The sequence below is a fragment of the Chiloscyllium plagiosum genome, chromosome 23 (assembly GCF_004010195.1).
Source record: "Chiloscyllium plagiosum isolate BGI_BamShark_2017 chromosome 23, ASM401019v2, whole genome shotgun sequence".
NCBI lineage: Eukaryota > Metazoa > Chordata > Chondrichthyes > Orectolobiformes > Hemiscylliidae > Chiloscyllium > Chiloscyllium plagiosum.
The window spans coordinates 58235265-58247188 of record NC_057732.1 but is presented as its reverse complement, the minus strand read 5'-3'; the positions used below and the strand labels follow the sequence as shown (position 1 = coordinate 58247188).

Below are 11924 nucleotides of genomic sequence, written 5' to 3'. Positions count from 1 at the left end.
CACAACCCCCCACCCCAGACACACACACACACTCACACATGCACCCCTTCACAGACTTAAGACACTCTACACTCACTACACACATATACACTCTCTCTCACACCCACAACCTCCAACCCAGACAGACACACACACAGGCAGACACAAAGACCCCCATGCACACACATATTTTGTGGAGTGAATTTGTACTTTGCTCAAAAACTGCATGAATTCATGTAAAACTCTTATCTCTCTTTTTAGATTAGAATCAATCTAAACATCATGGCATAGACAGAGAACACAGGGGGCTAACACCTTCAACATATTGTCTAGCTATCACCAATTGTTACAGCTAACCTGAGAATGCAACTTTTTAAAAAAAGGTTTTGTGATTTACACATGAAAGAAGTGAAACTACTATGGTATTCGAACAGATGAAAGACTCAACAGACAATCAAGGTATTTTTCAATGTATAGTTTCAGTTACATCACACTGTAAATTTTTGCTATAAATTCTGTGCCTTACAATTGTGTCCTCCGCAACCACCTGGAGAAGGAGCGTCGCTCCGAAAGGTAGTGTGCTTCCAATTAAACCTGTTGGATTATAACCTGGTGTTGTGTGATTTTTAACTTTTAAAAGGCATCTGGTTGGGTATATGAATAGGAAAAGTTGAGGGGGATATGGGCCAAGTGCTGGCAAATGGGACTAGATTAATTTAGGATATCTCTACTCACTGGAGTTTAAAAGAGTGATGGAATCTCATTGAAACATTAAGGATTTTTAACTGGCTTGAGATGGTAAATGCAAAGAGGATGTTTCCATTCAAGATAGCGTTTAGGACCAGAGGGCAGAGTCTCAGAATAAAGGGGCACCAATTTAAGACTGAGATGAGGAGAAATCTCTGCTTTCAGGGGGTTGTCTCTCTTTGGAACTCCTTGCCACAGAAAACTATGAGGACAGAATCCTTGGGTATATTTAGGATTGAGATAGATAGATTCTTGATCATTTGGAGAATCAGGGGTACCAGAAAAGGACAGTAAAATAGATTTGAGGAATGTCAGATCAGCTACGATCCCACTTAGTAGTGGAGCAAAGGTGAGGGTCCAAATGGCCTACTCCTATTTCATATGGCCTTGCAGTCTTAAGATGACTTATATGGGCTTTGTTGTAGCTCTTATGTTTTCTAAATTTGCGCCACTTTAGATGGGGTGGAAATTAAGTTAAACAAATTAAAGGATTCAAAACTAGAATGAATGGATAAGAGCAAGAGTCAAATTTCAATATAACTCCGAACTACTGACATAATTATTGATTTATCATTATGCAAATTAAATACAGGATCAGAAAACAAAGAAGCTTCACCGGAATAAAGAACAACTAAAGATTTTATGAAAGTTAATCATTTCATATATCAGGCACTCCTTTTACATTTTACATCTAACTTTCCTGGAGTTTAACTGAAAATACAACTTGCAAACTAAATTAATGGTCATGGGTTAGAGAGCTATAATCAAATTGTCTGGTACATTGACAAAGTGATTTTGCAGAATTCGAAAAAGGGTATGAGAGAACTACCCTGATGACTACTCACAGAAACACTCACCATATTGGGAATCATGGCCGCTCGCTGCTGTAGTTGCTGGATATCCATCTGAACTGGTTTCATGGCTGAGGTCATCAACACTGAGCTGAGAGGTTTCAGCAATGATGATTTTGATTCCGGAGAAAACATTCTAGAGCAGAAATGAACTCTTTGAATAACATGACCTAAGTTGGTTCAAGTTACACGTTTATCATCAAGCATCTTCCAGGAAAATCTGTGAATATTCCCATCAAAGATGATAGAGAAGAACTATGTGATAGTGCAAAGCAATACAGGTACAAACACAAATCCTTAAGGACTGTATTAATTCTAGGAAAGCTTTCTTCCTCATCTCTTACTCATAAACAAAACAATCTTTTGCTAACCCTTTTCTTTCACTTCAAATTAAGAGGAAAATCAGAACATGAAATTCAAAGAAATGCAAATCTACATAAAAAGAAGCCAAAGGCAAATCCCAGATTAAGTAAGGCGCTATGTGGGCAGACACACCTTAGCAAAAGATGTAACAGAAGAAAGGTCATTTTAATGAAATCATTTGCAATTATTATTAGTTCAGGGGACTTCAATGTTGCTTTACTAGGAGGTAACCACCTGTATTAATGCTGTAGCAGGATCCATTTAGTGACGATAATAACCAGGAGTCAAAAGTATGATTATGAATGCACATAAAACATTCCAAACTAAGTGGCAAGTTAGATGCATTAATAACTATAAATGGATTTGAGAAATGATATGCAGGTTATAATATTGATGAAGCTTTGATTCGCATAGGCCTAGGAACTTCATAGATGATTACAGCACAAGAGGTGGCCAGTTGCCTCAGCCTGTCTGTATCTGTCAACAAAAATCTAATTACACTTTTTTTCCATTCACTTGTGGGATGTGGGCATTTCTGGCTCAGTCAGCATTTATTACCCTTGACAAAGTGGTGGTGAGCTACCTTCTTTAACCACTAAAGCCCATTTTCTGTAGGGAGATGAACAATACCATTAGGGAGAGAATTCCAGGACTTAAATACAGCGACACTGAGCAACAGTGATATATTTCCAAACCAAGGTGGAGTGTGACTTAGAGGGGCACTTGCAGATGGTGGCATTCATCTGCTTCCTTTGTCCTCCTATTTAGAATGGGTCATGGATTTGGAAGGTGCTGTCTGAGGATCTTTGGTGAATGTCTGCAGTACACCTTGTAGATAGTACACATTACCGGATATTGAAGTAATCAAATATTTTTGGGTGTGATGCCAATCAATTTGGATACTTTGCCCTGGAAGATGTCTGCCTTCTTGAGTGTACACCCATCCAGGCAAATGGGGAGTATTACATTACACTCCTGACTTGTGCCTTGTAGATCTTGGACAAGCTTTGGGGAGTCAGGCGGTGAGTTACATGCTGCAGCATTCCTAGCATCTTGAAGCACTGTGTTTATGTGGTGAATCCAGTTTAGTTTATGGTCAATGATTAGTCCCAAAATATTGATAGGGGGTTTGCAGTGATGGCAAAACCAATGAATCTCAAGGATCGGTGATCAAATTGTTACTTTTTGGAGATACTCATTGCCTGGCATTTGTGTAAGGCAATGTTCCTCACCACCACCAGCCCAAGCCTGGATATTGTCTAGATCTTGTTGCATTTGGACATGCACCTCAATATCTGAAGAGTCATAAATGATGCTGAATATTGTGTAATCATCAATGACCTTCCCTCCATCATAAGGGCAGAAGTGGGGATGGTCATTGAAGCAGCTGAAGATGGTTGTGCCTAGAGGAACTCCTGCAGAAATGTCCTGGAGCTGAGATCACTGACCAACAACCACAAGCATCATCCTGTGCACTAGGAATGACTCCAACCATCAGAGTTTTTCCCCTAATTCCCATTGTTTTAGGCTTTGCTAGGGCTTCTTGAATCCACACTCAGTCAAATGTGGCACTGATATCAAGGGCTGTCACTCTAACCCCACCTCTGGGATTCAGCTCTTTCATCCATGTTTGACCTCATTATAGCCTTGGTTCAAGAGCTTGGTGGTCCTGGCTGAACCTAAATTGGGTGTCAATGAACAGGTTATTGCTTAGCAGGTGCTGCTTGATGTTCAAGAGTAGAATTATGGGGCTTGGTTGGATTTGTCCTGTTCTTTTTGTGTGCTGGGCAATTTTTTACATTGTTGGATAGATGCCACTGTTGAGGCTGTATTGGAATAACTTGGCTCGGGATGCAGCAAGTCTTCAATACTATTGCTGGAACGCTGTCAGGGCTCACAGCCTTTGCAGTATCCAGTTCTTCCAATCTTTTCTTGATCTGATATGGAGTGAATCGAACTGGCTGAAGACTGGCATCTGCGATGGCAGGGACCTCTGGAGGATGCTGAACTGCAACACCTATTTGGCATTTCTGGCTGACGGCTGCTGCAAATGCTTCAACCTTACCTTTTGCACTGATGTTTTTCCATCATTCAGGATGGGACATGCATGGATCGTCCTCCTCCAATGAGTTGTTTGCCCTCCACCATTCACAACTGCCAAAGAAAAATCCTGTACTGGGCCTCAATGAATACTGCCCGATGGTTCTGGTCTCAATAATTATGAAGTGTTTTGAGAGATTAGTTGGAGTTCGTATCAATTCCAGCCTACCAAGTTATCTTGATCCTTTGCAATTTGCTTACCGGCGCAACAGGACCATAGCAGACGCCATCACCCTGGGCTATACTGGAGCATCTGGACAACAAAACTTATGGCATGCTGCTAATTATTGACTACAGTTCCACCTTCAACACCATAATTCCAATCAAACTCACCTCTAAACTCCAAGACCCAGGTCTTGGCTTCCCCTTCTGTAACTGGATCCTCGACTTCCTGACCTGTAGACTGCAATCAGCAAGAATGGGCAACAACATCTCCTCTACCATAATCCTCTACACCAGTGCTTTGCAAGGCTGCATTGTCAGCCCCCAACTTTAGTCATTATATGCTCACGACTGTGTGGCCACATTCCGCCCCAACTCCATTTACTGGTTTGCTAACGAAACCACCATTGTAGGTCAGGTGACAAACGATGACGAGACATAATACAGGAAAGAGATTGAGTGCTTTGTGACATGATGTAAAGACAACAATCTCTCCACCAATGCCAGCAAAACAAAGGAGCTAGTCATTGACTTCAGGAAGCGGATTGGAGGTATATTCTGTTTGCATCAATGATGCTGAGGTGAAGGTACCCAAGTGAATCAAGTTCCTGGGAGTGATGATCACCAACAATCTGTCCTGCTCCACCCGTTTCGATGTAACAGTCAAGAAAGCACTACAATGTCTCTACTTCTTCAGGAGGCTAAGGACATTTGGCACGTCCATAATAATTCTTACCAAGTTTTATAGATGCATCATAGAAAACATCCTCTAAGGATGCATCACACAGTAGTTTGGCAACTACTCTTCTGAAGACCACAAGAGACTACGGGGAGTCATGAACACAGCCCAGTCCATCACACAAACCAGCCTTACATCCATTAATTCCATCTATACTTCCCTTTCCTTAAGGAAAACAATTAACATCATCAAAGATCCCTCCCACTCTGGATAAACTCTCCTTTTTTACCTTCTGCCGGACGGGAAGAGGTAAAAGTTTAAACACAAATACGAATAGATTCAAGAACAAACTTCTCCCCTGCTAAGAGACTTTTGAACGGAACTCTCATGTTAATTCTGATTTTTCTCTCTCTTCATCTTCTTTGTGGCTGTAAGACTGTAAGCTGCACTCTATTCTGCTACACTGATGCATTTTGTAAGGCACGATCTGCTTGTAGAACATACAAAATAACACTTTTCACTGTATGTTGGTACATATGACAACAATAAATTAATACAACTGGATATGGTAGACCTGCAAAGGCTAGATCTGATCGATGGTGTGGGATTACTTAGCTCGGTCTGTCACTTGCTGTTCATATTGTTTGGCATGCATGTAGTCCTGTTTGGTAGCATCACCAGGTTGACACCTCATTTCTAGCTGGCATGCCCTCCTGCATTCTTCACTGAACCAGGATTGATCCCCTGGCTTGATGGCAATAGTTGAGTGGGGGAAGGTACCAAGCCATGGAGTTGCAGATTGTGTTGGAATATGATCCTGCTCTTGCTGATGCACAGTGCCTCATGAATGCTCAGTCTTGAGTTGCTAGATCTATTTGAAACATGTCCTTTTTTGCACAGTGACAATATCACAAAATCCCATGCAAGATACCATCAATATGAAGGCTGAACTTCGTCTGCACAAGGATTGTGCAGTGGTCCCTCTTACTGATACTTTCATGGACATATGAAATTGCTGCAGTCAGATTGGTGAGGATGAAGTCAAGTATGGATCCTTCTCCCTGTTGGTTCCCTCACTACCTGCCACAGACCAAGTCTAGCAACTAGATCTTTTTGGACTCAACCAGCTTGGTCAGCAGTGCTGTTGCCAAACCACTCTTGAATTCCTCCAGTCAAAGTACATTCTGTTCCCCTGCCACTCAGTGCTTTCTCCAAGGGTTGTTCAACATGGAAGAAAACAGTCATCAAATGGGGGAGGATGGTTCATGATAAACATCAGGAGGTTTCCTTGCTCATGTTTGACCTGATCCTATATAGCTTGATGATGGTCAGAGCCATCGCTTGGAATTCTCAAGACAACTCCCCACTGACTGTAGACCACTGTGCAATCACCTCTGTTGAGTTTGCTCTTTTGGGTAGAACAGAACGTAGCCAGGGGCAGTGCATGGGATATTGTCTTTAAGGTATGATTCCACGAGTATGAATAGATCAGTCCATTCCCCTGACAATCTAGTTCAAATCCACCTCAAATGCATTAGCAAAACATCTCGCGAGGATGCTGTTACTGTTCCAGTTCAGATGTAACCCAAACAACTTACAGTTCCCAACTCCCCCAAAATTAGTCCTAATGTCTCAGGAATTTAAAGCCTACCAGCTCTCCAGCCACCTATTTATCTGCTCGATCCTTATATACCTATATTCATTATTGTGTGGCACAATAGATTACTACATTTAAGGTCCTAGTTTTTAATTTCTTAACTGATTTCCTAAAGCCCACTGATAAGTTTCCAACTTCTCTTTTACATCACGAATGGATCATGACTTCTGATTTTCACCCTTCCATTTCAGAGTGCCCTGCGGCTCCTCTGTGATAACCTTAAGGCTGGCACTCAGAAGACAAAATATCATGCTGGAGTTACATTTATGCTGCAAAAGCATCTGTCTACCCCTTTCACTTATTAATCCCCTACCACAATTGCTCTTCCATACTTCCTCCTCATTCTCTGAGCAACTGGACTATTCACAGTGCCATGGCCTTGCCTCTGGCTGACCTCCACATAGGAACTTTCAGATTCATTATTTTCCCAGGCCAAACAAGAGTTTGTGAAAGAAATGCACTAGGGGGGGAACCCCTCAAGTAGGGTGGTGAGCTACTGCATCAATCTGAGGAAAGTATCTGGTATAAGCAAAACAAGTATTTGCATTTCACTAAAAGAGATGAGATGAAACAATTGTTTGGGTTGAAAGAGCATGATGAGAGCTGTTAAAACACAGGTTAACATGACAAAACGGGAACATTAAAAAGGGGAGAAGATATTACAAAATGACATACTACAGCTTTTTTTCAACAAAGATGTTGCAAAACCAGTTAATGACAGGATAGAACATTTGGTTGAACAGAAGAACTGAATATGGGGTAGGAAACAATTAATATTTTTATGCCCATTTATAGTAACATTGCTTGGATTTACAATCATGAGAGATTTCAGATCATGAGATGATTTTCATTAAAGGTTCAGAGAATATTTAATTGATATTTAAAAGCATCAATGGTCAGATCAATAATCATCTATTTGAGTGCAGGGTCCAGCTCAAAGGGTGAATAGCCTTCTATTAGTCCATTCCTATAAATGGTCTTACTAATGGTCAGAACATCTAGTTTTACCACCCAGTAACATTATAGTTTGCTCTTTACTCAAATGATCTTTTATTATAGAATTATCATTGAAGCTGAGGATAATTCCAAACTTTTTCCTGCATTTCTAATCCAACTCAAAACCTTGTTTCAACCCTTCCATCACCACTTTAAGCTCTGTTAGTGTTTATAAAATTATAGTTGAATATTGACATTTTTAAATGGATCACTGATATTCCTACCCCTCCTTCCCACACCAATCAAAGAGAAAATATTCCATAGTGTCAATCCTTCCAGTGTTATTTTCTAAACAGCATTTTGTTCCAGGTTTATAAATAATAAAGATCCTAGTAGCTCTGCTTCTAAATCTTGGTACTAGCTTCCTTCCCTTTCTGTGCACATCAGCTTGCAGCAGTATATTTTCATGGCAATGGCAGTTTTAAAAGAGGTTGCATGACAGTCACAACCCGATTTTTAAATATGCAACAGTGCAAACTAAAAACAAATGAGGCAAAGCTTTTTAAAACTTTGAAGACGTCAGCAGATTAAATCATTTCAGGTTTCAACATCAATTCATGGGTTTCACTTGAAAGGGCAATGCCCTACATGTTCTACCTCAATTTTTTTAAGACCTTCTCACCTATGCAATTTACTGCAGGTTACATGCTCACCTAAAAATTCTGTTCTCTGCAAAAATTAGCATATTTTCCTCTTTCTGTAGCCATCACTAGAGGCTCCAGTCACCTGTCAGGCTGCCAACTCTCACTTTTCATTGAATTCATAGAATCCCTACAGTGGAAACAGACCATTTGGCCCAACAAGTCCACACCAGCCCTCTGAAAAGTATCCCACCCAGACCCATTGCCCTACCCTATTACTTTACATTTTCCCTGACTCATGCACCTAACCTATGTGCCCCTGAACACTATGGGCAATTTAGCATGGCCAATTTACCTGACATGCACATCTTTGGAGTGTGGGAGGAAACCGGAGCACCTGGAGGAACCCCTTACAGAAACAGGGAGAATGTGCAAACTCCACACAGACAGTTGCCGAGGTTGGAATGGAATCCGGATCCCGGTGCTGTGAAATAGCAGTGCTAACCACTGAGCCACTGTGCTGCCTTACTTCCATGACCATGGATTCCCACACACTGTGGTTGACAGGGCCTCAACCTCATCTGAACCATCAGTTCTGCTTCAGCTCTTGCTCCCTTCCCATCACTCACAACAGTGTGATTGGGTTCCCAATATCCTCACTTTTCATCTGAACAGTCACTGTGTTCAAAAGATTATTCTCTGCCATTTCAGACAACTCCAACAGAATGCCGCCATTAACACATCCTCCCCTCACTCCCCCTGTCTGCATTTCATAGAATTATTCCCTCCAGGACACTATGGTCCATTCCACAAGTATCAACACCATCCCCCAATCCCCAAGGCACCTTCCCTTGTAACTGCAGAAGGTGCAAAACCTACCCCTTCACGTCCTCCCCTGCTCACCATCCAAGGGTCTAAACTGCTTTTCTAGGTGAAACAGGACCTTTACCTCCTCCAACCTTGTGTACTGTATTCGCTGCACCAATGTTGGCTACTCTATATTGGAGAAATGAAACACAGACTGGGTGACCGCTTTGGGGAACACCTCTGGCCTGTTAGCAAGCCTGACCCTGACCTTCCCATAGCCAGTCATAGAATCATAGAGATGTACGGCATGGAAACAGACCCTTCGGTCCAACCTGTCCACGCTGACCAGGTATCCCAACCCAATTTAGTCCCACCTGCCAGCACCCGGCCCATATCTGTCCAAACCCTTCTTATTCATATACACATCCAAATGCCTCTTAAAATGTTGCAATTGTCCTAGCCTCCACCACTTTCTCTGGCAGCTCATTCCATTCCCTCTGTGTGAAAATGTTGCCCCTGAGATCTCTTTTATATCTTTCCCCTGTCACCCTAAACCTATGCCCTCTAGTTCTGGACTCCCCGACCCCAGGGAAAAGACTTTGTCTATTTGTCCTATCCATGCCCCTCATAATTTTGTAAACCTCTATAAGGTCATCCCTCAGCTTCTGACGCTCCAGGGAAAACTATTCAGCCTCTCCCTATAGCTCAAATCCTCCAACCCTGGCAACATCCTTGTAAATGGCCTTTAGTAGAGTGATATGTGCTTGCCAGAAGTGGGAGTTTAAAGAGAGTTTAAGGGTTACTGCGGATTATATCTGCAATAAATGCTGTTGGTTGCGAATCCTATTGGGTCATCTCAACAGTGTCCTGCTTGCATGCCCATGTTTGTCCTCAGCATGCTGCAGTGCTCCAGTGAATCACAGCTCAAACTGCAGAACAACATCTCATCTTCAGACGAGGCACTTTACTGCCTTCTGGACTTAATACTGAGTTCAACACCTTCAAACTGTGAACATTCCTTCCCTTTCTTTTAGCTTGTTACTATGTCCCAATATAGATTTCTAAAGGAATAATCATGTTAACTAATTTGTTGGACTTGCTTAAAGAGGTAGAAAGGATTGAAGAGAACAATACAGTTGATGTGATGTACATGGCTTCAAAAAATTATTTGGGACAACAGACTTGAGAACAAAGTTAGATCTCAGTGGTGGCACAATGGCTCAGTGGTTAATACTGCTGCCTCAGAGCAGACCGGGGCTCGAGTTGGCACATTCTCCTTGTATCTACGTGGGTTTCATCCAGGTGCTCCGGTTTTCTCCCACAACCCAAAAATCTATAGGTTAGGTGAATTGGCCAGGCTAAATTGCCCACAGTGTTCAGAGATGTGGAGATTAGGTGCATTAACTGAAGGTAAATGTAGAGTAATAGGATAGGGGGAATGGGTCTGGGTAGGTTACTCTTCGGAGGGTCATTGTGGACTTGTTGGGCCAAATGGCCTGTTTCCACGCTGTAGGGATTCTATGATTCTATTCTATGATTCATAGAATAAATGAGATAACTGCAACGTGGATACAACATTGGCTAAGTGGAATTAAACTCATGAAATATAGGAATGGTAGCAATATGGATATAGAAATGAGCAAGCAACATGATACAGAAAGCATCCAGGTCAGTAGATGTTCTTCCAACCAAAGCAGTAGTTTCTGCTGCAACAAAGTTAGAGACATGCCGACAAATTATTGGGAAGCAATGTCACTTTATCGGCTGTCTCAGTACATAATTGATGCATGGCACTGTCATTCAGTGGATGGTGCTGGTAAGTGCATTTGGCCTTTGACACTTTGCTGAGCTGTGTCACACTGTGCTCCGCTGCTACTGTGTGTTGTCAAGACTGTGCCAGAGTGGAAGTGAGAACATGGTGAGTGTGGGAGTGCAGAGTCAGGTTTTTAATGGAGCAGAGTCTGGGAGAGAGGGGTTCAGCTCACTGCCACACCTGACACCCAAACACTGCTTAGCAAGGTGGTTTATCAAAATGGCAAGCAACTGGAATGTTAAGAATCATTCACACAGCTTTACATTCATAAAGCAGTCACCAATCTGCATTTAGTCTTGCCAATATAAGGGAGATTGCACACTGAGCTGGAAATGTGTTGCTGGAAAAGCGCAGCAGGTCAGGCAGCATCCAAGGAACAGGAGAATCGACGTTTCGGGCATAAGCCCTTCTTCAGGAAAGAAGGGCTTATGCCCGAAACGTCGATTCTCCTGTTCCCTGGATGCTGCCTGACCTGCTGCGCTTTTCCAGCGACACATTTCCAGCTCTGATCTCCAGCATCTGCAGACCTCACTTTCTCCTCAAAGATTGCACACTGAATAATGTAGACCAGATAGAAAGATGAAAAAGGTTCCTCTTCTCTGGAACTGTGGTTATAAACATAGATTGAAGAAATTAGGACTGCTTTCCTTTGTGAAGGGAACGTAGAGGATTTTGTGATAGACATTATCAAAATCATGAGTGATCTAGATAGACAGGGAGAAACTGTACCCATTACAAAAAATGTGAACTAGAGGGTACAGATGTAAAGTAATTAACAGAAGCATTGGAGAAAAACAGTTTCGCGTATGGCAGGTAGATGGATCAAGAAGGCACTGTCTGAGATAGAGTAATTGAATCAGAGTTGTAAAGCATGGAAACAGACCCTTCAGTCCAACTGGTTCATGCCAACCAGATATCCTAAATTAATCGAGTTCCATTTGCCAGCATTTGGCCCTTATCCCTCCAAACCCTTCCTATTCATATAGGTAAAAACAATGACTGCAGATGCTGGAAACCAGAGTCTGGATTAGTGGTGCTGGAAGAGCACAGCAGTTCAGGCAGCATCCAAGGAGCAGTGAAATCGACGTTTCGGGCAAAAGCACTTCATCAGGAATAAAGGCGGTGAGCCTGAAACGTGGAGAGATAAGCTAGAGGAGGGTGGGGGTGGGGAGAAAGTGGCATAGAGTAC

At 42.2% G+C, this 11924-nt stretch overlaps 1 protein-coding gene across 1 annotated transcript in view; it reads right to left on the bottom strand.

Moving 5' to 3' along the window:
* ncor1 (nuclear receptor corepressor 1) overlaps positions 1-11924 on the bottom strand; it is a 413945-nt gene that overhangs the window by 139077 nt on the left and 262944 nt on the right. The window contains exon 20 of the mRNA XM_043713232.1: positions 1584-1713. Within this exon, the coding sequence (XP_043569167.1) occupies positions 1584-1713 (130 nt within the window). The remainder of the gene's footprint in view (positions 1-1583; positions 1714-11924) is intronic.